This window comes from Chelmon rostratus, chromosome 4 (assembly GCF_017976325.1).
Source record: "Chelmon rostratus isolate fCheRos1 chromosome 4, fCheRos1.pri, whole genome shotgun sequence".
Lineage (NCBI taxonomy): Eukaryota > Metazoa > Chordata > Actinopteri > Chaetodontiformes > Chaetodontidae > Chelmon > Chelmon rostratus.
Genome location: NC_055661.1, coordinates 30,738,387 through 30,764,253, shown reverse-complemented (window position 1 = coordinate 30,764,253; position 25,867 = coordinate 30,738,387). Strand labels below are relative to the sequence as shown.

Sequence of the window (25,867 nt, the reverse complement as noted above, 5' to 3'; positions counted from 1 at the left end):
GCAAGTGGGGCGTTGCTGTGAGCGAAGGCAGCAGGTGTACTCAGGCGGATTTGGTTGTGGGTCCGACTGCGTGGTTGGGGGGACATTATATGGGGATGAAAAAACTGCATCACAGCTTACATATCAGTTAAACATCCTTGTGTACTTACCATCTTGTGTCAAAATCAGCCAGGGGGAGATGTGCCTCCTGGGAAACAAAAGTAATGTTAAAGGTGAGAATGTGGAAGCAGACCACATGGTTCCAAAATCCTATTTAATGCGCTAGCATTAGCTCGCTAGTTAGCACTGTTTCCTTATACTGACAGAATAAAGATTTTACACAAATTGACATGCCCAGACATTGGCCCCCTGAGGGATAACCACCACTTGAGATTTTTGGGGTCACCCACGTACACTTACCTTCTCTCAAATGTAATTTTAAGAGCACCAGCGAAGAGCCGCTATTTGTGTTGCTGCCGAGCTAGTCTTTACCGCTGTAATGGACGACTTGCTGTTGACACAGGAAGTGTTCTCCTGTTGACACAGGAAGTGAACAAGTTGACCTCTGCTAACAAGTAAGAATGTGGAAGATTCCATATTTTCACCTACAAGCGATTCCTCATTTCAACTCAACAGGCAGGAATATGGAAGGCTTCCAAATTCTGCACTTCCAAGTCAGAAGTGTCCATAATATGGAATGTGGAATCTTCCAGAATCTGGAAGCTGCCCCAACCCTAACCTGATGATAAGCGAGAATGTGGAAGGCTTCCAAATTCTGCAATTCAGAACTATCCACAATATGGAAGGTGGAATCTTCCAGGATATGGAAGTTAAGCCTCCCCCTGGTGAGAATGTGGAAGCTGAACTGTCCATATTGTGGAATTGTTTACATTATGGAATTGTCCAGAATCTGGAAGCTGCCCCAAGACTAAACAGACGGTAAGCAACAACACGGAAGGACAGAATCAATGAGAATCTGGGATTTTGTGGTCACCTTTATTCCATCACATGGCAAGAGTGCACACCACGGTCCATTTGGATACTTGGGGGTCGAACCCCTGTGCGACTGGGGGATCGGTTGCCAAGTCCCCGTTGGCACCTCTGTTCAAAGGAAGCTCAGGCTGCCTGACGCTCGGCGGATTGTTGCCGACATCTGGGGAATCCTCAGCAGGAGGCTGACGCTGTGACCTGACTCTGGGGTCGGGACTGGTGCCTGGGCTGTGCACGACAACATTCCAACCGCCCCCCCGCACCTCACTGATGTTGACCCTGAAGAGAGACAAGGAAAAGAGTTAGCAAACTTAGGTGGCCACCTCAGTGGGGCAAGGCGAAATAAAAGGGAAGCCTCTGTCTTACTCATTCCCTGCACCTCGGACGGAGATTCCCCATCTTTGGCATGGGTCCACATGAGCCACAGGTTGGGCAGAGGGCCCCTTGGGCCGCCGTCGTCGCGGCACCCCCAATTCTCGCTTTGGGATCTCGCAAAGAATTCTGGATCTCAACTTTGGCTGTGTGTGGGTGGAAAAGAGTTGAAGGACATGAATAAACTGCATAAGAGATATCCCGCAATCCAAGAGTTAATCTCATCTACTCACCATCTCGTGTGGAAAAGCAATTACAGGCGATGCACCAGCCACAAGCTGAAAAATAATGGTAGTAGGTGTGAACTTGAAAGCACAAGGTCTGCTTCCAAATTCCTATCAGTTTCGCTAGCATTAGCTTGCTAATTAGCACCATTTCAAATACCGGCAATATTCAAAGCCACACAAAATAAACACGCCACGTGTTTGGTCGCAGGAGGGAAAACATGACTTGCAGCCGATGCCCACTCACCTGCACGTTGTTTCAACTGCAATTTCAACTCGGCCGACGAGGAAGACGGTGCCTTGCGTGCAGCTGCCCAGCCCGTTTACACTGCTTTTTTTTCCCAGCTTCCTGTTGACACAGGAAGTGAAAAAGCTGACCTCTGCTAATAAGTGAAAATGTGGAATCTTCCACATTTTCACCTACAAGCGATTTTGCATTTCAACTCGACAGGTGAGAATATGTAAGTGTTCCAAATTCTGCACTTCCAAGTTGGAAATGTCCAGAATCTGGAAGCTGCCCCAAGTCTTCCTGTCTCACTGGCGAGAATGTGGAAGGCTTCCAAATTCTGCACTTCCAAGTTGGAAATGTCCATAATATGGAATGTGGAATCTTCCAGAATCTGGAAGCTGCCCCAACCCTAACCTGATGATAAGCGAGAATGTGGAAGGCTTCCAAATTCTGCACTTCCAAGTCAGAACTGTCCAGAATCCGGAAGCTGCTCTAAGTCTAACTCTTTCACTGGCGAGAATGTAGAAGCTAGAACTGTCCATAATATTGCAGCTGCAAATGCTGCAATCACTGAGACAAACACATACATGCTGTTGGCAAAACATTGTGTCTTTATTGAAATTGAACATTCACAATAAGAACAGACCTAAGAACTGAAGTTGTACAATTTTTGTCTCAAAGAACAGACTTAACTGAAGTTGTACAATTTTTGTCTCAACTTCCCTACCCTCACAATTGTGACGTTTACATTTTTTTTTGGTCCGGCTGCCCAGTGCTCCTCAAAGTAGTTTTATAGTCAGAGAACTCATCAGAGTACTGGGCGCCTGCCCCAAACTTGCCATCAGCAACCTTGCCGGAGCTCGGGGATTCCACTCCAGTCTCAGGCATCTCGGGCACTGGGGAGTCAGGAGGATTCGCAGGTTTGCCTCCGAGTCCCGGGCAGGGCTCTTTCCAAGACACGGGGCCGTTGTTCAACTTATTGTTGTCTGACTGGAGAGGATGCAAATTGACAAAAATGAGCAAGCTGCTCGAAAGCTAGTGTGCAATTGAAAAGAAACTTTCATCTACTCACCATCATGAACGGACGAGCACTCAGGCCGTGCACCCTGCACCATGCACCACGCTGAAAAGCACAGTGTAATAGGTTAGAATTTGGAACCATGCGTTCTGCTTCCAATTTCCCATCAGTTGCGCTAGTATTAGCTCGCTAATAAGCCTAGTATTAGCCTGAAAAGATGTTGGCAAAACACAAATAAACACCACCCCCCACATCTTTGGTCTCCAGAAGGAAAACGTGACTATGAAGTTGTCAGGGTGGCCGACGTCCACTTACCATTAACTTTTTCTCTCTGACTGCACCTTTGACACCACCAGCGATGACTGTCTTGTCTGTGCTGCAACCACGCTTCATTGTGACAAGTGCTTTGTCCGACTTCCTGTCGACACAGGAAGTTGTAAATAAAAAGATTTGACCTCTGAACTTACTTCGAAATAAGCGACAATCTGGAAGCATTCCAAATCATGGACTACCAAATTGGGACTGTCCATAATCAGGAAGCTGCCCTAAATCTAACCCTACGGTGAGCGAGAATTTGGTATTGTCCAGGATATGGAATTGTCCATATTCTGGAAGTAGCCTAATCCTTACCTCCTCTTGGTCTTCATTATCTCGCGGGGTGTTGGGGGACTCGCATCCTCAACGATCTCATTGGAATTTTCTAACTTTGGTTGACGACGCCGTATGATAGAGTATGTGAGGTAAGCGATGATCCCGATGGTTACCACAGCGGCCGCCGCAGATCCTGCAATAATTCCCACCGATGGAGGATGCGGTATGTTCACTTTTAGGATGCACTTCTCCTGACCGACACGATTGATCGCAACACATTTGTAACTTCCTGTATCGCTCTCGCTGAAATCTGGAATGGTGAGTGTGCCTGCCCTTTGATCCAACACTGCCAAGGAGGATAGGAGTTCCCAGGGTGGCAATCTTGACCAGTGGTACCGGATAGGTGGTGCACCTTCCTCAGATCCACAATGTAGCACTTTGGTTTTGCCAAACTCTCCGCCCCCCTGAGTGTAATTACACTTGGGCTTTGATGGCCGTTCCAGCACTCTGAGGACTGTCTTGATGCTTTGGATGCCTGGAAGCTTCTTAACCTGGCAATAGTAGATGCCGGTGTCTTTGCGAGTCAGCTGCAGAAGATGAATGGCGGCATCTCCTTGCTGAGGGTCCTGTGCGTCAAAGTAGACTCTTCCCTTTAGATGTTCATAAAGATTGTCGTAGATATGCTCAGCCGTATACCAGAGGACCGTTGCCCGTTCCATTGGGTGGCGTATGGACTTCACCCTCCATTCGATCTCCAACATTCCTTCATCCTTCGGGCCAGTAGTGAAGAAGCAGCCGAGCTTCACGTCCTCTCCCACGGCCTTCTCCACAAACTTGTTATTGCTGGTGTTGATTTCCAGTCCTTGAGCCGTTAGGGCTACGATTACAAGTCGGAAGAACTGCATTCCCATTGTAGCATGTGTCTTACAGACAGAATTGCCTCTTATACCTAAAAAAAAAAAAAACAACAAAAAACATGGTAATAGGTGTGAACTTGGAAGGACACGGTCTGCTTCCAAATTCCTATCAATTGTGCTAGCATTAGCCCGCTAATTAGCGCTGTTTCAAACGCTGGCAAAAGTAAGAAATGGACAAATAAGTACGCCGCAAATTTGACATCCAGAGGGAAACCATGACTTGCGGATGTCAAGGTGACCGATGTAGCTTACCTGCACCTCCGAATGCACCTTTGAGGGGACCATGTTTCTGCTGCTGCTGCTGTTTCTGCTGCTCATCTTTTTTTGCTTAGGCCAACTTCCTGTTGACCCAGGAAGTGAAAAAGTTGACTCCAGATAATAAGGTGAGAAGGTGGAAGATTCCACATTATAACCTACGAGCGATTCCACATTTTCAACTATATGGAAGCTTTCCAGATTCTGCCTTTCCAAGTCGGAAATGTCCACAATCCGGAAGCTGCCCCAAGCCTAAATACCGCCTTTGAGCGAGAATGTGGAAGGCTTCCAACTTCTGCCCTTCCAAGTTGAAAGGGTCCAGAATCCGGAAGCTGCCCCAACCCTAACCTGATGATAAGCGAGAATGTGGAAGGCTTCCAAATTCTGCAATTCAGAACTATCCACAATATGGAAGGTGGAATCTTCCAGGATATGGAAGTTAAGCCTCCCCAGTGGCGAGAATGTGGAAGCTGAACTGTCCACATTGTGGAATTGTTTACATTACAGAACTGTCCAGAATCCGGAAGCTGCCCCAAGCCTAAATACCGCCGTTAAGCGACAAAGTGGAAGGCTTCCAACTTCTGCCCTTCCAAGTTGGAAGTGTCCAGAACCTAGAAGATGCCCCAAGTCTAATAACTGGAACCAACACTCACGTGCAGTTGAAAAAAAAAAAATGCTTTATTTGCAGAAAAGCAGTACGGGCGTTCTCCCAACCCTGACATAATGGAAACTGAAAATCATTAACTTAAACTGATATTGTTGTACATAATTCTTCACAGCACTGAACATTTGGCAACTTATATTTCAAAAAACAAACAGTGCTCCTAACATTCAATAGAACAAATTGGCCATGGCAGCCTTGGCTTCGGTGGCTTCAGCGGCCTCGGCGGCCTCGGTGGCCTCGGCGGCCTCGGCCGCGACCCACAACTTTGACCTCTTCGGCCTCTTTGGCTTCGGCCTCAGTGTCTTCAGCCTCTGTGGCCTCAGGAGCTTCAGCCTCTGCGGCCTCAGCAGCATCAGCCTTGGCTGCTTCGGCCTCGGCTGCTTTGGCCTCCGTGGCCTCTGCCTCTGCTATCTCAGCCTCAGAGGCCTCTATGACCTCAGCCTCAGCGGCCTGTACAACCTCAGCCTCAGCGGCTTGTACGACCTCAGCCGCAGCGGCCTCTAGGGCCTCTAGGGCCTCTACGGCCTCTACGACCTCAGCCTCAGCGGCCTCCGCTTCTCCCTCTAGGTAGGAGGGAGAAGCCTCAGGGGACCTCAGCTTGGACGGGGTGGTCAGGACTCCATCGGTGGCCTGGAGCTGACAGGAAGGTGGCCTCCCGTTGCTTTCTCTTGACATGTTCAAGACAATGCTGACTTCTTTGAGGCGTTGTTGGCAGTTCTCATCGACCCTTTCGAGCAACACTTGGATTTGGGAGGGTCTGGCCACGGCTACTGTTGCCTCGGGCTTCTGCTTGGGAGAGGTAGAGGGGACAGGGCCGTAGAGCTTCCTCTTGAGCAGGGAACGACGCTGGCGCCTGATCGACAGCTCTTCGGAAGAGGATGAGCTGAGTGAGCTGGATTCAGGCTCGTCATCATACACAGGCTCGTCGCCGTCTTCGCTGCTCTCGGAGGAGAGGGAGTAGGACGCCTCTTCTTCATCGCAGACTTTGGATTTGCGCTTTGCCTTGGCCTTACGTTTTTCACACATAAGGGCCTTCATCCGTAGCCTGCGATTTTCATAAGCCGACTCTCTGGTAGGGAGCGCCACATAAAACCTTTCTGCAGTGCCGGGGTCATGACACATTGCCCGCGCTACCTTCCTTCTCTCCGTCTCCGACAAGTGCCGCTCAGCCTGAGTGGCCACGCTGCTGCGGATCAAGTTAAAACTGACGGGGCCCTTGAGCCCGGCGTCAGTCCATGCAAGATGAAGGAAGTGCGCTGGTTTGGTTAACCTGCACCCCCGGAATGTGTGAAAGATATTGGCACTGTCCTTTCCTCTGGGGCAGCATTTTCCATCGTGGAACCAGCGAAGCCAGCTGAATTCCACGCAATTCAGCACCAGTGACGCCTGTCCAAAACTCTTGACAGACTTGTGCTCATCCACCTGTGTCAGTGAGAGAGAGAGGGAAGAGTTTTAATTTGGTATGCTTCCAAATGACACGTTTCAAATTTGTATACTAGTGAGTGAAAGAATTGAAGGCTTCCAACTTCTGCCCTTCCAAGCTGGAAGTGTCCAGAGTCCAGAAGCTGCCCCAAGCCTAAATATCGCCATTAAGCGAGAACGTGGAAGGCTTCCAACTTCTGCCCTTCCAAGTTGGAAGTGTCCAGAATCCGGAAGCTGCCCCAAGCCTAAACATCGCCGTTAAGTGAATATGTGGAAGGCTTCCAACTTCTGCCCTTCCAAGTTGGAAGTGTCCAGAATCCGGAAGCTGCCCCAAGCCTAAATACCGCTATCAAGCGAGAATGTGGAAGGATGGAATCATCCAGAATACGGAAGATGCCCCGAGTCTAACACTGACGGTAAGTGAGAAGGCGGAAGCCTTCCAGATTCAGCCCCTTCCAACTGAAGTCAGAACTGTCCAGAATCTGGAAGTTTCCCCAAGTCTAACACCATGGCTACGTAAGCGAGAACACCGAAGGAAGAGGGACTACTCACCAAGACCTGGAATCTCGTGCCATTATTCCACTGATCCGCATTGGCCACATGCTCCTTTGTCAGGCTTGTCAGCACCACTGACCGGTGGCCACTGATTATACATAGGTAACCCATCAAGTAACCCGTGAGAGCAGAGTGTTCGTTCTTTTTGAGTCCACCTTTGTCTATGGCATCTAAAAAGGCAAGGAAAGGCAACTTTATTTTGTGTAGCCCATTTTCATAAACAACAGAGAACAACAGAGAGATCCCAAACCCATGAGGGACAGGCGTCTTACCCATCAGCAGAGGGATCTGTCTCTTGGCGGCAGAAAGGAAGCTCAGTTCCTGCTCTGAATCAAGTTGGTTGTCTGTGGAGAAGAGAAGAGGAGAGAGATGGAGCGTTAGCCCCCCGCAAGAAGGGAATGAGGAATGTTGACACTTGATAAAAGAACTAACTGGTCTTTTGCCGCTTGACCCGCTGTTGCTGGATGACAACATCCCTCCTATTCTCAGCTTGGAGCCTGGTCAGCTCATACAGCACACGGTCAATGTCTTCCACCTTCAGTCTGCTCTCTTCCAAGAAAACATTTCTGACATGTTTGTAGAGACTGACGACATTTAACATCATGTTTCGAATCGTGGTTGGCATGTATCCCTTGTTCTTCAGGTAATTAGGGAATCTGTGGATGAGAGCGCAAGAGAGGTGCGACCGACAGGCAGTTTTATTTGTATAGCCTGTTTTCACAGAGTTTGTCTCAAAGAGCTTTATACAACATCATGACATGACAACATCCAAAAGAGGAGTGATCCCTCACCCTGGAAGGAGGGAGTGAAGCTGGGCTTTCGCCCTTGCACTGGCTGACCACACAGACACACACACTTACTTCCTGAGCTTGTCCATCCGGGCAAGAAATCGCAAGTCCTGCTTTGTGGCGCTTTCAGGCATGCTACCCACCATGTAATAACAGAACCGGAAGCAATGAGTAGCGACCTGCTTCGCATTGTCGATTGCTTTCCGGTCATTCCGGCCTGACAATTTGAACACCCGCAGGTCAGCAATGGCCTTTTCTGTGAGGGATGGGGCGCACGGCACAGGACAGGACAGACAGAGAACGTTTTTTTCAAATCTTGCTCTTCCAATTCTTGTAGCAATAAGCGGGAATGTGGAGGGCTTCCAGATTCTGCACTTCCACGTCGGTACTGTCCAAAAGCTGGAAGTTGCCCCAAGCCTAATCCGACGGTAAGCGAGAAGGTGGAAGGGTGGAATCTGGAAGCTGACCTAAGTCTGACAGATCAACAATCAAAGGCACACTTACCATACAGTGTCCCCTTCATTCCGCCTTTCACCACTTGCTCTCCTTTGCAGGCAGAATTGGGGGTCCTTTGAAGGTTTTCCCGCTGCGTGCGCTTCTCAAGTGTCGTCGACTGGATGTCAGAGGATGTCCTAGCTGATGACATGGAACTCCTCGCCGCTGCTGGAGCTTCCTTTGACATCTTCTTCAAGGCGGTTTCTAGCGCGTCCACACGCTTCAGCAGTTCCGGACATTTACAGTTGCAGCAGGATGACGGATTACTGTTATTCCTCTCCTTCGTCTGGGAACTGTAAAGCTGACAACTGGACAGGCTGGACGGCTGAGCCGAAGTCATTGGACCATGCTCCTGCTCCTCCTCCTCCGCTGCTGCTGTGGCCCTCTCCTCCTCCTCCACCACCTCTTCCTCCACTATCTCAACCTCCTCCACTATTACCATGTCTTCGCCTTCTTCTTCTTCTTCTTCTTCCTCCACCAACATCACATTCTCCTCTTCTTCCTCCTCCACGTTCTCTTTCTCCAGGCTGACACGCCATGTACTCTTGAGAGGGGGAGGTGGTTGGACCGGCTGTCCGGATGAGTCGGGATACACCACCCCGGTGTCTTGCTCGGCGCTGTTGCTCACGCTGGCCGCGGGGGATTCCACGGTCAGATTCATAGCTTCATCGTTGTCTGGAGAATGAAGAAAGCGCATGCCTGATTTTGACACACTCCTTTCCTAAACCTTTGCCTCTTCTGGGCCTTACCTGGGTCGCTGAGAGACCCAAGAGTGGAGACCATGGGCGGGTAGGGGTCAGTTTCCCGGAGGTCGATAAACTCTTGGACGATGGCAAGCCTCCTCGCCTCTATCATTATTGGCTCTCGTTCCTGCGTAGTAAAATGGTGAAATCGGTCAGATGACGCCGCCGCCGACAAACCAGTGTTTTGACATAAGTGTTTCGAGGCGGCTCAACTTACCGCAGCTGACATGATTCGGTGGCCGTCCAGGAGGTGTTTGTCCAGGCGCACGAGGCGTGCCTTGGAACAGATTGGACAGTCCAACGGCCTCGGAGTTCTATGGTAAGCAAGAGAAGGAGGCAAATTTTGTATGCTAATAAGCGAAAATACGGAAGGCTTCCAAATTTTGCACTTCCACGCTGAAACTGTCCAGAATGTGGAAGATGGAACTCTCCAGAATTTGGAAGCTGGAACTGTCCAAATTCCGGAAGCTGCCCCAAGCCTAAACCCCCTGTGGTACACTGTCCAAACGGACAGTGTACCACAGGGGGTGACAGGGGGTGACAATGACAATGCATCTCCTTACCTGGCATTGCCATACTTGACCAGCAGCGCCAGCTCTGCTCTGTTCGGTACAGTGTGTGCACATTGCAGGTGCTGCTTCAGTCTCGAATAGCTGCGATAGCATAGCGCACACAGCTTCGGCAAGCTTGGCTGCAGGTGATGGATGGAAAACAGACACATGGAAAGCAGGCAGGCAGGCAGGCAGGCAGGCAATTAAACACAGCTGGTGCGAGGCACTACTTACCACCATGTTCTCAGGCTGACACGCAGCCTCGTTCCTGAAAAACAACAATGTTGAAGAATTCGGAAGCAAGACTGTTGACAACATGGAAGCAAACCATGTGCTTCCACATTCTGATAAGTTACACTAGCATTAGCAATAGCATTAGCACGCTAATTGGCTCACAAAACATCTTTTGAAAGCTTAAAAAACGGCTCAATTTCACACAGAAACAACACACAACCTGCCCCAATCAGCACATAACACATCAAAGCAGACACAAACAGCTTTTTCCACAACATAAACTAACATTTACCTGTGTTTTTAGCGCAAAAGGAGACTGTGCAGCCACCAGCTTCCTCTCCACTCTGCGGTACTTTCGGTAGACACACAATCTTCCACAGGGTAGGTGTGCCTGGGAGGAGCAACAGGTTAAAACGTGAGAATGTGGTAGATTCCACATTTTAACTTATGAGCAATTCCACATTTTCAACTATTTGGAAACGTCCAGAATCTTCCCCAAGCCTAAATACCGCCTTTAAGCGAGAATGTGGAAGGCTTCCAACTTCTGCCCTTCCAAGTTGAAAGGGTCCAGAATCCGGAAGCTGCCCCAAGTCTAAATACTGCCGTTAAGCGAGAATGTGGAAGAATGTGGAAGCCTGGACCGGCGCTGCCGGCCTGGGCTTCTGGACGCCGGCGACGTCTGCCCTTCCAAATCGGAAGCGTCCAGAATCTGGAAGCTGCCCCAAGTCTAAATACCGCCGTTGAGCGAGAATGTGGAAGAATGTGGAAGCCCGGACCAGCGCTGGGCCTGGTGCAGCGTGATCGCCGCCGACGACGACCGGACTTCGACGACAGGCGGGTCCGGTTCCGGGATGAGTCCAGGTGGGGGAAGGACCGTGCAGCTCCTGCTTTCCTCAGTCGGAGGGGGCAGTTTTCCTCTTCATCTCCTAACCCTAAAAAACTTCAGTGGGGCCAAAAGATGAAACCTAACCTCAGTTCCAAGGAGGTTAAGGCACTACGCCAGTTACAAAAAAACAAACACATTGTTATCAAACCTGCAGATAAGGGAAGTGCCATTGTTATCATGGACAGGGATCAATACATTTGGGAAGGGAACAGACAAACAATACAACTCATTACATTAAATTAGAGAAACCTACATACTTGGACACAGCTAAAAAGTGGAACAAATACTGGAAAAGATGGTTCAGGATGGACACATAAACAGAAAACAATTTACTTACCTGAGGGGAAAAGATTCCCCAAGATCGAGACGATTTTACTTACTTCCAAAAATCCACAAGGATCCAAAGGACTGGAGCAAACCCCACGAAATTCCTCCGGGACGACCTATAGTATCGGATTGTGATAGTGAGACATACAACATAGCAGAATATTTAGAACATTTTCTTAATCCTATTTCCACCAAACACCCTATCTTAAAGATACTTATGATTTCATTTCCAAAATTAAAAACATTTCAATTCCAATCAATTCATTTTTGTTTACAATTGATATCGACAGTCTCTATACTAATATTGAAACCAAAGCAGGTCTAGAAGCTGTAAAAAAATGGCTATTGAAATATCCAAATGCTAAGAGACCAGATAAATATATATTGGAATTACTGGAGATCAACCTTACTAAAAATGATTTCGAGTTCAACTCTGAATTTTTTCTCCAAATCAAGGGCACAGCAATGGGCAAAAAGTTTGCACCCTCATATGCAAATATTTATATGGCAAATTGGGAAGAATCGGCCCTCTCTAGTGCACCACTAAAACCATTATATTACTTCAGATTTCTTGATGATATCTGGGGTGTTTGGGTATATTCTAAACAAGATTTCATTGAATTCACAAATCATTTAAACTCACACCATAGTTCTATTAAAATCAAGTACACCATTGATGAAAAACAAGTTAATTTTTTAGACACTATTACCTTTAAAGGACCACATTTTGAAACTACGGGCAAATTAGACTTTAAGGTATATTTTAAGGACACTGACACACACTCACTTTTATTTAAAACAAGTTTTCACCCAAAACACACCTACAAAGGGATTATTAAGGCCCAACTACTACGATTTAATAGAATCTGTACAAGGGAGGAAGATTTCATACAGGCCGTACAGATTTTATTTACGGCCCTTAGACAGAGAGGATATTCAAGGCAATTTTTACGAAATTCATTTAAAACATACACACAAACAAAAACTCAAGACCACGATCCAGAAAAAATCATTCCATTTATTTCAACATATTCATCAATGAGTGTACAATTAAACCAATTCATCAAAGAAAACTTTCAATCATTCTTGAAAGACACACACTATTTACAAAAACACACAATCATTTCAGCCTACAGAAGAAACAGGATTCTAAAGGATTATTTGGTTAAAAGCAAATTACCCATCCTGAATCCTAGTCTCTCTAGAACCACTTGTCCAGAGTTCAAATCATGTTCATGGGTTAAAAACAATAGCACCAAACAACTTTACAAAATTCAACCTATATACAGTCTAAACACAAAAAATTGCATATATTTAATTAATTGCAAAATATGTGGTACCAAGTATGTGGGTGAAACCGGTAACACAATCCGAATTAGACTAACACAACATAAATATAATATTATAAATAAAAAACAAATACATACCTTTTTAGTCCAACATTTCCTGAAACACGGTCTCTCCAATCTTCAGATCATGGGCCTACAAAACAACACATTTTGGTCCACAAAAGAACGTAAAAGTGCGGAGAGACAATGGATAAATAGATTGAGCACTATGTATCCCAATGGTCTCAATGAGCGTTGAGGGTGTCGGTCTGGACGGGGAATGGACCGTGCACAACCCGGCCGGGACCACTTCGTGGCCCCGGACCGGGATCTTACTTTTCCCTCCCTCTCTATAATAAATTAATAAACTTACAAACAAATTTATTAACTAAAAATAAAACAAAATAATATATAAAACCACTTAATATATAAATATGCAAATCATTAATGAATAAAATAATTTAACGAATTTAAAAATAACAAAATAAGGAGACTATTTTTATTTAAATTTAAATAGTAATTGAGGGATTCCAGACACGGGACTTGATGGATGGAGAATGCCCTTGCCAAAAACTAAATCGGGGCATCAGTATATTTTGACCATCATGTGTGCTGCTACTCGTTACCCACAGGCCATACCCTTACGCACGCTAAAAGCTAAACCTGTTGTCAAAGCGCTGATCCAGTTCTTTTCAACATGTGGGTTGCCAAAAGAAATTCAAATTGATCAAGGCACAAATTTTGTGTCTAAACTATTTGCTCAAGTGGTGAAAGAACTAAATATTAAACATCAGAAATCAAGTCCTTACCATCCAGAGTCTCAGGGTGCGTTAGAAAGGTTCCATCAAACACTTAAATCCATGTTACGTAAATTCTGTTTGGAGACTAAGAGAGACTGGGATGAGGGTCTGCCTTTGCTTATGTTTGCTGTACGTGAAACTCCGCAGGAATCTTTAGGTTTCAGTCCCTGTGATCTGGTGTTTGGTCACACTGTGCGTGGCCCGCTGCGTCTCCTTAAAGAAAGATGGCTGTCAAATTCTCCTCAGAGTGAGTGTAATGTTTTGGATTTTGTCAGTACTTTTTGTGAGCGTCTCCAGCATGTTTGTCAGCTAGCTCAGGAAAATCTGGCACAGGCTCAATCCAAAATGAAGCATCGTTTTGATAAAAAGTCCTTGCTGAGGGTTTTACAACCAGGCGATCAGGTTTTGGTGCTGTTGCCGCTTCCCGGATCCAGTCTGCAGTGTCGATTCGCTGGTCCATACGTGGTGGAACGTAAAGTAAGTGACACCGATTATGTCATTATAACTCCCGACTGTAAAAGAAAAACTCGGGTGTGTCATGTCAACATGCTGAAGCGTTATTTCTCCAGAAATAATTCCCCTATGCCACCTTCTGATGTTTCTGTGGTGGTCATGTGTGAAGCTCCTCCATCCTATAATGTTTGTGACGATGGCTTAAAAGAAAAAATTGGTTTAATGCCAGTTGCTCGTCTGCGAAATTCGGAGGTGCTGAGTGATTTAGTGTCGTTTCTGTCATATTTGTCTGAGTCTACCAGAGCTGACATCATTCATCTAATTAATGACGATTTACTTCGAAATGCTCCCGCTACTTTCCAGTGCCTTATGCATAAAGTGCTGGCTGGAGTGGCAAATTGTGAGGCATACCTGGATGACATAGTCGCCTATTCATCCACATTGTCCGATCATTTGAAAACATTGTCTCTTATCTTTAGTCATTTAGAGCCCGGCGTCTCTCATTCTCAACCTTGCTAAATGTGAATTTGGAAAGGGAACTGTGACCTATCTGGGAAAACAGGTGGGTCAAGGCCAAGTCCGCCCGGTGGCAGCTAAGGTGCAGGCTGTAGTTGAGTTCCCAGATCCTCAGTCAAAACGTGTGTTACGCCGTTTCCTTGGTATGTGTGGATATTATAGAGGTTTCTGTCAGAACTTTCCTGAGGTTGTCGCTCCTCTCACTGCCCTCGTTAGTCCGTTGAGGAGTTTTGTGTGGACCCCCGCTTGTCAAGCTGCTTTTCAGTCAGCCAAGGCGCTACTGTGTAGCTCTCCCATTCTTGCTGCGCCCGATTTTACGCGCCCTTTCAAGTTGGAAGTGGATGCTAGTTTGTGGGGTGCCGGTGCTGTTCTTCTGCAGGAAGACGAGCAGAAAATTGACCATCCCATCTGTTTCTTTTCTAAAAACTTCAACAAACACCAGGTAAACTATAGCACTATAGAAAAGGAAACCCTAGCCTTGCTGCTCGCCCTGCAGAACTTTGAAGGTGTAGCTCACAGCCCATGCAGGTTTTTACAGATCATAATCCTCTGGTGTTTCTCCTGTCCGGATGAGAAATTCCAACCAAATGCTTATGCGTTGGTCTCTTCTTCTGCAAGATTTCAATTTGCAGATTAGGCATAAGAGGGGCACGGAAAATGTGTTGCTGATGCATTATCTCGGTCCTCTTTAAATTAAATACCACAGAGGAATATTTAATTCTTGAGAAAGGGGGTGTTACAACTGTGGTTGTAAATAGTTCTATGTAGCTGTGTGTTTTCCCTGTTCGCTCTGTGTGTGCTTCCTTTTAAGTGCCTAGTTGTTATGCAAACGATGCTGCGCCATACCCCGAAGCGGATTGGCGGACATGGGAGGAACATCTTTCATAAAGCAGAGGAGGACGTCACCCAGGGGACCCAGAGTGGGTCAGATGGGCGGAGCCATTCTTTGCTGAGTCAACGTGCATCGAACCGTCGTTTTCCTTTGTCTAAGTTATACAGTGTATTGGGCAAATGGAGTGAGCCACGACTTTGTGTTCAACCAATTTTTCTCCTGTTTTTGTTAGAAAGGGAGGTTAGAATTTGTGTTTCATTTCGATCTTTTTATTTGCACAGGAAAGTGGTAAACTCCCTGAAAGTATAGCATGGTTTTGTTTGTTTTTTTGGCATAGGACTCACTCCTAAATTAATTTACACATTATTTCAGATTTGTTTTGTTCATCTCTGTGTCCCAGAAAAAAAAGTAACTATTGTTACAAATAAAACTATTAATTATACCATGAAAACGCGCTTGGTATGACTGTGTGAGACCAGTGAAGGATGGCACCTTCATGTTACTTTCAGGTACCCCTAGGCCGGGCGTAACACCTCCCAAACGTGTTGGGAACAGGAAAGCACTCCTTCTCAGAGATCCTGAGCAAGGGTCTCTAACTGCCAGGCCCCGACGAGCTTCCCCGGCGGGTCACGGCTTTTCATGGCAGCAAAAGGGATGTCTGTGTTCCTCTTGAACAAATCGCCCAAGAGGACACAGATCAGGGCGCTGCCCATGACAGCCGGGGAGCTGTCGAGGGTCTGGCATAATGGGAAGACCCGCTGCAGACGCAGTTTCTGCAGGTGGTCCCTGGTAAAATGCTCAAGGGGCGGAGGGGCCTCGCCAGCGCTGGCACTGCTGTGGGGGGACAGCCCAATGATGTCCCTCCGCTGGCTGAGGCTCTTGGAACTGACTGTGTTTGTCCCTAGGCTGACCGACAGCTCAAAATCGTGCACTGAGAGGGAATGTCCGTGGATGACCTCCTCAGCGCACAATTCAGCTGGAAGGCCTTCCAGACAGGGTCATAGTGTGTGACGCCAATATTCTCCTCCAGGAGGGTGTGCAGGGTGCACGCTATGTGCATCATCACCTCTTTCAGGACGGACAGCGCCCCCCCTGCCACCACTGTCGTGAAAGGGGAGAAATTTGGGGTGCTGCTGGAAAAAGTAGTGGATTTTCTCCACGTCGAAATGTTCCTCGGGATCGATGCTGACGATGACACTGTCATCAAACCGAACCACCTGTTCAATGCTGCAGCTGAGCCCAGACATACATTCTGCCATGTCGTTCATGTGCCGAACGTAGCTGGCAGCTCGCTGCAGCATCGTTGGTTCGAAGTTGGGGTGTGAAAGGCCGCTCGTAACAATCACCGCGGTCACTGGGTGTTTGTACGGCATGTGGAGGTGGGCGTGCGGAGAGTCCATGTAGAGTTGCAAAAAAGTTAGCTTGCTGTAGACTCTCAGCATGTCCAGCAACTCTGCATGCACGTCCATTGCCCTGTGATCCAGGTTTGACTGGAAGTTGGTCGCTTCATGGATCCCAAGTGTGGTGAATAATGCACCACGCTGACCAACATAGTCCTCCAGCCCATACCTCACGAAAAGCAGGTGAGTATGAGGGTCTCAGGCTGTGACCGTCAGGGCAAGATGGACGGACACAGAGTGGAGTGCAGTGAGGAATAGATCTTCGTCTGACATCTTCGGAGGTAAGTATGAAATGCATGGGTGACTGCAAGAGTGCGTGTGAATGACTGTGCGGGTGTTTTGAGTGAGTGCGTTGAATGAATTAAGGTGTTGGACTGCAAAGAATGAATGCACGTCTGCTGTCTGAAACGTGTTTGCAATACTTTTTGGTTCCTTTCTTGTTATTTCATTGTCTGCTTGAGTTTGCAAAAAGCTTAACTTTACCTGACTCCTATTCTTACAGATATGTTTAGTAGAAATTATTCATTAGTACTGCTGTAGAAATATAAATTTTATTAGAAAATATACACCTTAATTCTCTCTCATGCACACAATTGTAACCATAACACACACACACACACACACTTCTTACACACAAAGAAATTAATGTAAGAAATATATAAAATAAATTTAATAAACTGAATACAAAATATAATAATTAAAACTAGAAAACACTGCTCTACAATATATATATATATATATATATATATATATATATATATATATATATATATATATATATATATATATGTGTGTGTGTGACGGGTCACAGCTATCTGTGAAATGCAGCTCCACACTCCTATTGCTTCCACAGACCACAGACAATGACCAGGTGGATTATGGGGTTTTTTATTACTGCTCCTGCAACACAGCATACAGCACCGCAGTAGCATGGGAAAGTCGGCATCACAGTCTCAGGACAATCTGAACACAGTGAAGTCCTGTTTTTAAGAACACATTCAACATCTGGATGAACAAATGTGAGCGTTTTATCTGAACAAATAAAAAGGGTGCTCACACAGACTAATGTACAAAATGAAACATCATGAGAAATTATATTAGAGATACACAAATATTACCTGCAACACAGCATACAGCACCGCAGTAGCATGGGAAAGTCGGCATCACAGTCTCAGGACAATCTGAACTACAACGGACACGAGGGAGAACATTTAAGCTAGTTAGCATCATTAACAAATCTCTAAACGTAACTTTACCGTCTTATATCTCACAGTAAGTGCTCAAAACAGTTAACGCAGGTCACAGTGAGTACTTGACATACTAATTATAAAGTTTAAACATCTGGAACGTTAAGTAAAATAATTAATTATCCCGGACCATGCAACAGGACGTCTTACCACAGTGAAGTCCTGTTTTCTCTGTGCAGTACCCAAGCTGACTACTGCGCCAATAGATGGCGGTGTTGCACCTTATTTTGCCATAATTTAAAACTATTGATCTACTCCGTTACATATATATATATATATATACACTAAAACACAATATCGACACACTTTGCCAGGAACACACAATATTTGTCAGTATATACAGTATGTTATTTCTGTAATGCTGACTTTCCTGAAATACCAGACCTGTTACATGGGATGATAATTAAATTATTACAGCAATGGACTGACAGAAGAAGCAGGCTGTGGGGCATGGCTGTACAGGTGGGAGAGGGACAGGAGCAGCAGGAATAGAGGCAGCAGGCAGGTTGACTCCTTGCAGCAGAATACTACATTTCTACCCCGTCAGTCGCTTGTTGTGCCACCGTCTGATTCACATCAAACAACTGCAGAGTAGTGTTGTGCATGACCGTACCATTACCCAGGACCAGCTGCCTGATCTTGCTGTAGAATCTGAGAAGAGTCCATCTTGTCAGAGGTTAACTGCATGTTTTTTAGGGCTCTTAATGTTACAGAGTCTGACAAAGTTGGACTCTACGAGACGACAACAGTCTGGCCACTTGGCAGGGGATCCTTTTGATGCTCAGACACAACATGTCATGCTCTCCACACCTGGTTTAAATTCAGGTTTCTTTTTTACAACACCTGAAGCGTCCTGTTGTCAGCCGCACGCGGTGCCATGCAGTGTATGCCACTCGCTGCTGGTCCTGCGGCAGGCGCCTGTGGCGCTTCTCAGTGTGGATGGCTCCCACAGGTGTTTCCTCACATGGTTCCTCAGTGCCCTGCCATGTCTCTGCACTGTGTGTGTGTGTGTGTGTGTGTGCATGTGTGTCTATCTGGAAGTGGGATATTGTCTGTCATACTATGCTTTTATTCTCTCTGTTGTTGTATTCTTTTATTTTGTGAAGCACTTTGTGTTGCATTTTAAATGGATAAAAAGTGCTATATAAATAAAGTTTGATTGATTGATTGATTGAAAATAACCTTCATCATGAGTTTCTACATGTTTGCTTGCCCTTTATATAGTTTTGGAGCCACCTGGTGGATTAAAGGTTTTTGAAGCTGTCTGTGACATACACCATGACTGTCAGAAAAACTAACATGTAGTCTGAAAGTTAGAAGCACTTCTGTGTCCATATTGTAACTTTATTCATGAGTATCATTCGTGGTGAATGTAGGGTGGTGAAATTAAGGCTTTTGTTGCATTATAAGGAACACAAAATGCTTATTTAGAATATAAAAGAAAATAGCTCTCGGGCGCTCTGTATAAGATCATATATAATATTACCACTATACGATCATATGTTCGGTTTGTGTATAAGTGTATAGAGAAAGACTGTAGTGTACATATGTGTTTATATTAGTCTTTTAATAAAGGAAATATATCCAGGCTGGAGCCCTAAAAAGTTTGCAGCTGCGCTGTTGATGACCACTATGTGCTGTTCATTTTCTTTACCAGCTCCAGAATAAAGGCAGTATGAGAGCAAATCCTGTGTGGCCGTGCCGTCCTTCCTGCACCATAAACTGGGACATTTCCGTTTTAAATCCACAAATGAACACTTACTGTTACACTTAGTTACAATTGTAACACTCCCAGAAGATCCCGTTTTACCCACACCCATTCATAGATTATTGTAGATCCAATCCACCAGGGACAGCAGCCAAACAGACCACCGAGGAGAAGCAGCAGAAGTGTGGCGATGACCCCTGTGCCAGTGCACTGAAATCCAGAAACCTGGAAAAAATTAAAATCCAATACCTCCAAGACCTAACCCTAACTGGAGCTTCCCAGTGGTGGTTTCTGGGAGTTTGTCATCACCAGGAGGGGTTAAACAAGACGGTGATTAGTATTACAACACGTTGACGTACATTCCACTGCGTATATTTTATTCTGTTGGCACATTTCACTTCCATATTTTATTGTTTAGTATATTTTATTGCCTTAGTATATTTTCATTCTGTTATATTTTTAATTGCTTTTACAAATATTTTTACTGCATGTTTATTTAATTTTATTGTAGTTATCTTAATTTTATTCTTTCTAGTCTTATCTTTCTATCTGTTCCTAACATGGGGGTTGCAATGAAAATTTCATTGACATGCTGAATGACAATAAAGACTCTTGAATCTTGTAAACACTAGTAGTGCCTCCAAAATGACACAAAATGTGACATTTCTTTGTTCCACATCCAGAGCGGCATATTTGTAAATATTTTGCAGTGAACTTGTCAAAGGTATGAGGCGAAAGTAAAAATCCATCAAACAAATGTGTTCCATAAACAATTTTATTACTTGTTTTTTATTATTGTGAACAGTCCAACATCACAATTAGCTGCAATTCAGAAACAGAATACGAATGAAAATAAGAGAAAAACGGATCAGTATATAAAAAAGCTCGTAGTTTCTGTACGTCAGGTGGTGTTTCGTTGGAAGCCAGTCGTAAAAATATGAAATACAATTTTGTTCATGCAGAAACTTTACAAACTGCATGTGCCATGGAGCCCCGCCTCTTGTGTGCTTACTGGCTGAGAGAGCCATCAATCACGTCACCTCATCTCAACAGTCCAGACACGCTTCTTCTACATGATGTTTTTCAGCATTTAAATCTGAGAAACAGTTAATAATATACTTTAATGGCTACCATCTGATGTATGAAGGATCAATTATTTCAACACAGAAAAAAGAAAAACTGACCAACTGCTTCAATTTGTTAAAAAAAAAAAAGGAATGAGGAATTCAAAGAGCAGATTTAGTTTCCTTTGTTAACTTTGTGAGTTTGTAGTTTCCTCTGAAACAAATGCAGCTATTTCTATTTATATTACAGAGTCACACCTGGTTTTTAAAGCAGAGAAACTTCAAACATGTGAAACCAAGTTCTGCTGCTGACACAGATCAAAACAACCTACCAAAAAGTTTTTACTGCAACAAATGATATGATACAGCCTGAATGAACCCGGCATGCTGGGAGGAGAAAATAAACCTACTGACGAACTCTCCAACAACTGACAGCTGCAGAAAAACAAAAAAAAAACAACTTCTGACTTGTTTGTTTCTTCTCAACAGACAGTCAGAACGCCGCCTCCTCTTCTCCCATCGCTCCCTATTTGTGTCCCTTGCTGGTCTTGAAGGACACTTGCAGGACTTTGTCTCCAAGTCGGTACCCGTTCAGGCTGTGGATCGCCATGGCGGCCTCCTCGTAGTTTGTCATGGTGACGAAGCCGAAGCCTTTGCACTTGTTGGTGTTAAAATCTCGGATCACTTTTACATTGACGACGGCGCCGAACGGCCCGAACATCTGCCACAGGATGGCCTCATCTGCATCCTGACCCAGATTATATATGAAGATGCACCAACCGGTGGACGAGTTCCCCGAGACTCCGCCACCGCCGGCCATGTGGTCAACACTCATTGGAGAAAACCTAGAACGAAACAAAGTACGACGAAAACTCATAAGCAGCATCTCAGTATTCTGATAAATTACAGTAATCTGATTACTGTGACCATGTTAAATACTTTGGTCATGGTTACAGGAAACACTCATCTGTCACATGTCAGACATGGGACAACACTGACAGGTCACCTTACCTAAACCTCTGGGCCTGATGATGGACCGGTCCTCCAAAACGCCGTGACTGGCCGTGGTACATCTGTGACATCATCTGTGAGTTCCTGGCCTGATTCGGATTGGCGGCAAATTTTACTGTGATTGGCTCAGAACTGCCCGGGGGAGTGTGCCCGTTCAGGTGTTTGACGGCATCTTCGGCCTCAGCCCTCTTATCAAACCGGATGAAGGCCACACCTCGTGACAGACCTAGAGAGCCAAACAGATGAATGGTGAGGCAGGTCAGGACTGAAGGGCTGTAAGTGGACGCACAGCGGTATGATTACTGAATGAATGCGTTACCAGAGGCCTGGTCCACCAGCACTCGGGAGTTGATGATGTGTCCGTAGCGAGCGAACATGTCCTCCAGGTCCTGCTGACTGAGCGTCCTCGGTAAACCACTGATATACAGATTTGCATCTTTGATCATGTCCGAACTCGGCCGGGCGAATGAAACCTATGTGGAGGAAACAGGAAGTGTCTCAGGCTGTCATCATCAAAACAAGAATTCAAAACAAAAACAATAAACACTGAACAAAATAAAATGTACAGTTACATCCAGTCTTAAAATAAAATCCAGGAATATTTTAAATCTCTAAATAATCAATGTGGAAAAAAATACAACAAACAACCCATTATCCAGAATTGTCCCAAATTAAACATAAAGACAAAATAAAAACATCCAAACAGGCTTAGATCATTAGGCACGCTGTCAAAATAAAATAAATTTATGAAAATAAAAGTTCGGCACAGTGTCACACTGAACTGAAGAAAAATCACAGATTCGGTGTCAACATGTGTCGGTATTAAAAACAGGCCGAAAATAATTAACCAATTCAGAAAAACAGAAACAACATGACAGCAGAGGTTTAAAAATACCTTCATCCATCAGACAGTTTGCAGGAGATAGCGCCCTCTACTGTCCAGGGAACATAACACATCTATCAGTTGAGACAGGAAAATCAAAGAGCACCTTTTGCACATTACCTTGATAGTTTTAGACTGTAGCCTCAGGCCATTGAGGGTACTGATAGCCCTCTCTGCATCACTAGGGTTAACAAAGTTAACAAAGCCGTAACCTAAACTGTGGCCTAGAGAAACACAAAGGAAAACAACAAAATAAAATAACAAAACTGTCTGTGTTACAGCCTCCACACATTCTGGATATTCACAAACTGAGTACAGATGATAAATGGACGGCAGAAAACTTTCATACAGTGTGTACATTAAATACTTCTGAACAAATCCAGAAAACTCAAAGTGACTCCGTGTCTTTAAACACTGAATATTTCGTCAGAATGAGACCTCCCATCAATCGCCAATATTTTGACGTTCAAAGTGACGAATCACAGACAGACAGACAGACGCACGCACGCACGCACGCACGCACGCACGCACGCACGCACACACACACACACACACTAAAGTGAATAAATGTTGGCAGGAGTGGTCACTCTGAGGAAAATTTGAGTGCAGAAACTGAATGTGTAATATCAGTTGAGTCAACAGTGTTCGTGACGTGTTCAGAACAAAAGGTTCAGGATGTTCATACACTCATTAATAAAACTTTACAGACAATTTCAAGGCCTGAAAAATAAAATAAAACAGGTGAAAACAGCTTTTAAAAACAGGTTTACATTCTTGTTAAAATACAAAAATAATATGTTTGTCGGGTTGGGCGATATTTAGTTTGTCTGCTTTGCAGTGTCCCTGCCTTTAAAACCTTTCAGAACAGTATTATATAATATCTTAATATTTACTAGTTTATCAAACCATCATCAGCAGGTGAGCAGGACACATTTGTATGATATTTAACTCATAATTGATCTGTTTGATTTAAAGCATTTTTACAATAGAAACATTTTGACCGTATGATGATCTGTAACGATGCCACAAATATAAAAATAAAATGAACTGTGCCTAAATATTGATCCATATTGCCAAACCCTTATTTAATCAATTACCATCAGATACCTTATAAACAGACTGTGTCATTAAACCTGGTGTGAAAAATAAAAAAATGTTACAACAGTGCAGAAAAAAAATTCAGTTCAGACAAAAAACACACATTTGTCCTTAAAAAAAATGCATCAAAAACAAAAACTAAATTTAAAAAATCTGATTTGCAGTGAAAAAAAAACATCTGAAAACATTTTTTAAAAAACCTGAAATATTAACAGCTGCTGGACAGAGTACAAAGGAAATACTGCAGATAGTACTACTGCAATAATAAAACTACTACTGCTACTATCACAACTACTACAACTACTGCAGCTAGGACTACAACATAGTACTATGAAGTACACTTATTTACTAAGTACTTTTCACTTATTTCACAGTATTAGTACTGTAGTACAGTGTATCAGATCCCAAGCTTTACAGTAGTCCTAGTCATACGTATATTATCTCAGTAGTACTGTGCTACTTCTTTGAACTAGCCTTAGCAGCTTCAGCACCACGCAGACAAAGTAATATTACAATACTGTTGTGCCTGCTCAGTCGTACTGCAGTAGTACTTTTGAACATACATTTGAAGGAGTCGTAGCTTGGAGTGTTCACGTTCTGCTGCAGTGGAGGTTTGGTGTTGTAGTACAAGTACTTGGCAGTGTCATCAGAACTACTGCAGAATTATTGCAGAGGGAATTACCTGCAACTTTGTCCCTGATGAGTTTGGCGGACTCAACGTCGCCCACACTGCTGAACAGACTCCGCAGTTCGTCCTGGCTCATGCTCTGCGGCAGGTAGTTGACAATCAGGTTGGTTCTGGCATCATCGTCCTCCATCATCTGCTCGCTGTATCCATTATCATAGAGCTCCTGAGTTCACACACACATACACACACCTACCCTTAATTACATCACCAACACACGTGTAGCTCCCACAATGCAACAGTCAGTTGCATATAATGGGTATATATCGATTGACTCAATCAGAGGACTGCAGTCACCTTTCCGGCGGCTCCTTTGGAGGTATGTTGACCATCTCTGATATCACTCTGAGATGTCTGAACCTCACACACCTGAGACACACACAGTCATGTTACACACAATATTGAACACTACAGAACGCTCCACCACTGTCTGGAGCCATGACTACATTTGTGTCTGATGAGGTATTGATGTAATTGGGAAGTTGTTAATCAACTCACCTTCAAGTACCTGATGTGTCCTCGTCTTAGTGCCATGGAGAAGACCCAGATGGTTCACTGCGCCTGGGAAAAAAAATGTTATGATGCTAACTGTTCATTACTGATCAGTGATCAACAGCAATCAGTGGGACTAACCCACCTCCACCTGGCATTAACATATGATCTCGATTAATTAAACGTGTTAATGCAGCAGAGCACCATGTGATCAGAATCTGATCAGTTCATTAGACCAGTCTGTAGGGGATATGGCTGGTCTCTGATCAGGTCTCAGCAGGCGCTGTGAACACCTACACTGAGTGACCTCACTTAGGCGGTTTTAATGTGTTACTGTCGGCTGTGCTATAGACTAATCAATACGCCGTGCTGAGTCTGAATCAGCGGCCAACGCTTATGATTCTCAGACAAAAACATGTTACTAACAGCTACTGACTGAATCATACGTTTCTGCTGAGACGTTAGGAATCGTTTCCCGCGGCTACTGAAACCGGGTCTGATCCGGAACAAAGTCGGATCCTGCGGACATTCCGCTGACAAACCTTAGGACTTAGGTGAACCGTTGAGTACTAGTTTGTGGTAACTGCGTCTGGAATTATGAAAAATGTAAAGATACGGAGCTAAAAAATCAACAAACTAACAGTTAACGTTAATGTCGGCCACATGTTAGCACCGTGGCCGCACAAAGAGGCTAAGCGGCTAGCGGCAGGAGCTAACGTGGCTAACAGACGTCATTTTCTTACCTGTAACTGTGATGAATAGGTGACTAACCGTCTAGACACTCTCCGGTATTGACCTGCGGACGGACGTCGTGCTGGTGCTAAGCCAACAAACAGGCTTTAAACATAACAGATTACCTTCTAGCTGTTTGTGGATCTGCGCTACACACAAAGGAAGAACGTTCACACCGAGTGTAGTAGTGAAGTATCGCGATACTGCGGCTGCTGGTTTCTTCTTCTTCTTCTTCTTCTTCTTCTTTACAGTTGTATAATCAACTGATTACCGCTACCTGCTGGCCTCAAAATGAAACACAGCCTCTCCATATGAACTAAAATGAGTGATGAAAGTGAAGATATGCTTAATAAAAAACGGCCTTTCTCGCTATAAAAA

General features: G+C 44.9%; 2 protein-coding genes across 3 annotated transcripts; both read right to left on the bottom strand.

The window, feature by feature from the left end:
* Positions 1-983: 983 nt before the first annotated feature.
* On the bottom strand, positions 984-4,314 carry LOC121606032 (coxsackievirus and adenovirus receptor homolog). The gene is made up of 6 exons (XM_041936191.1): positions 3,443-4,314; positions 3,128-3,230; positions 2,867-2,917; positions 2,634-2,784; positions 1,349-1,487; positions 984-1,248 (listed from the first exon to the last, which is right to left on the bottom strand). The coding sequence occupies exons 1-6, from the start codon at positions 4,312-4,314 to the stop codon at positions 984-986; spliced, it is 1,581 nt and encodes a 526-aa protein (XP_041792125.1).
* Positions 4,315-20,283: 15,969 nt separating this feature from the next.
* On the bottom strand, positions 20,284-25,663 carry LOC121605260 (ELAV-like protein 1). Of its 2 annotated transcripts, XM_041935113.1 has the most exons (8): positions 25,501-25,663; positions 24,764-24,826; positions 24,563-24,634; positions 24,263-24,431; positions 22,603-22,706; positions 21,919-22,072; positions 21,600-21,825; positions 20,284-21,433 (listed from the first exon to the last, which is right to left on the bottom strand). In XM_041935113.1, exons 2-8 carry the CDS (start codon positions 24,797-24,799, stop codon positions 21,115-21,117), a joined length of 1,080 nt encoding a protein of 359 aa, XP_041791047.1. In that variant the 5' UTR covers positions 24,800-24,826; positions 25,501-25,663; the 3' UTR covers positions 20,284-21,114. The 2 variants fall into 2 exon arrangements, with proteins under 2 accessions (XP_041791047.1, XP_041791048.1); XM_041935114.1 differs by lacking the exons at positions 22,603-22,706; positions 24,563-24,634; positions 24,764-24,826; positions 25,501-25,663 and having other exon boundaries at positions 24,263-24,400.
* Between the last annotated feature and the right edge of the window lie 204 nt (positions 25,664-25,867).

Bases quoted from the DNA above. Each gene is read 5' to 3' on its own strand.
- LOC121606032 (XM_041936191.1), bottom strand. From the start codon at position 4,314: ATGGGAATGCAGTTCTTCCGACTTGTAATCGTAGCCCTAACGGCTCAA. The intron at 2,918-3,127 runs GTAAGTGGACGT...TGTGCTTTTCAG, and splicing joins TCAGAGAGAAAAAGTTAATG to CGTGGTGCATGGTGCAGGGT. The intron at 1,249-1,348 runs GTGCAGGGAATG...GTCTCTCTTCAG, and splicing joins ATGGGGAATCTCCGTCCGAG to GGTCAACATCAGTGAGGTGC.
- LOC121605260 (XM_041935113.1), bottom strand. From the start codon at position 24,799: ATGGCACTAAGACGAGGACACATCAGGTACTTGAAG. The intron at 24,635-24,763 runs GTGAGTTGATTA...TGTGTGTCTCAG, and splicing joins GACACATCAGGTACTTGAAG to GTGTGTGAGGTTCAGACATC. The intron at 21,434-21,599 runs GTAAGGTGACCT...GTTTCGTTCTAG, and splicing joins CATCAGGCCCAGAGGTTTAG to GTTTTCTCCAATGAGTGTTG.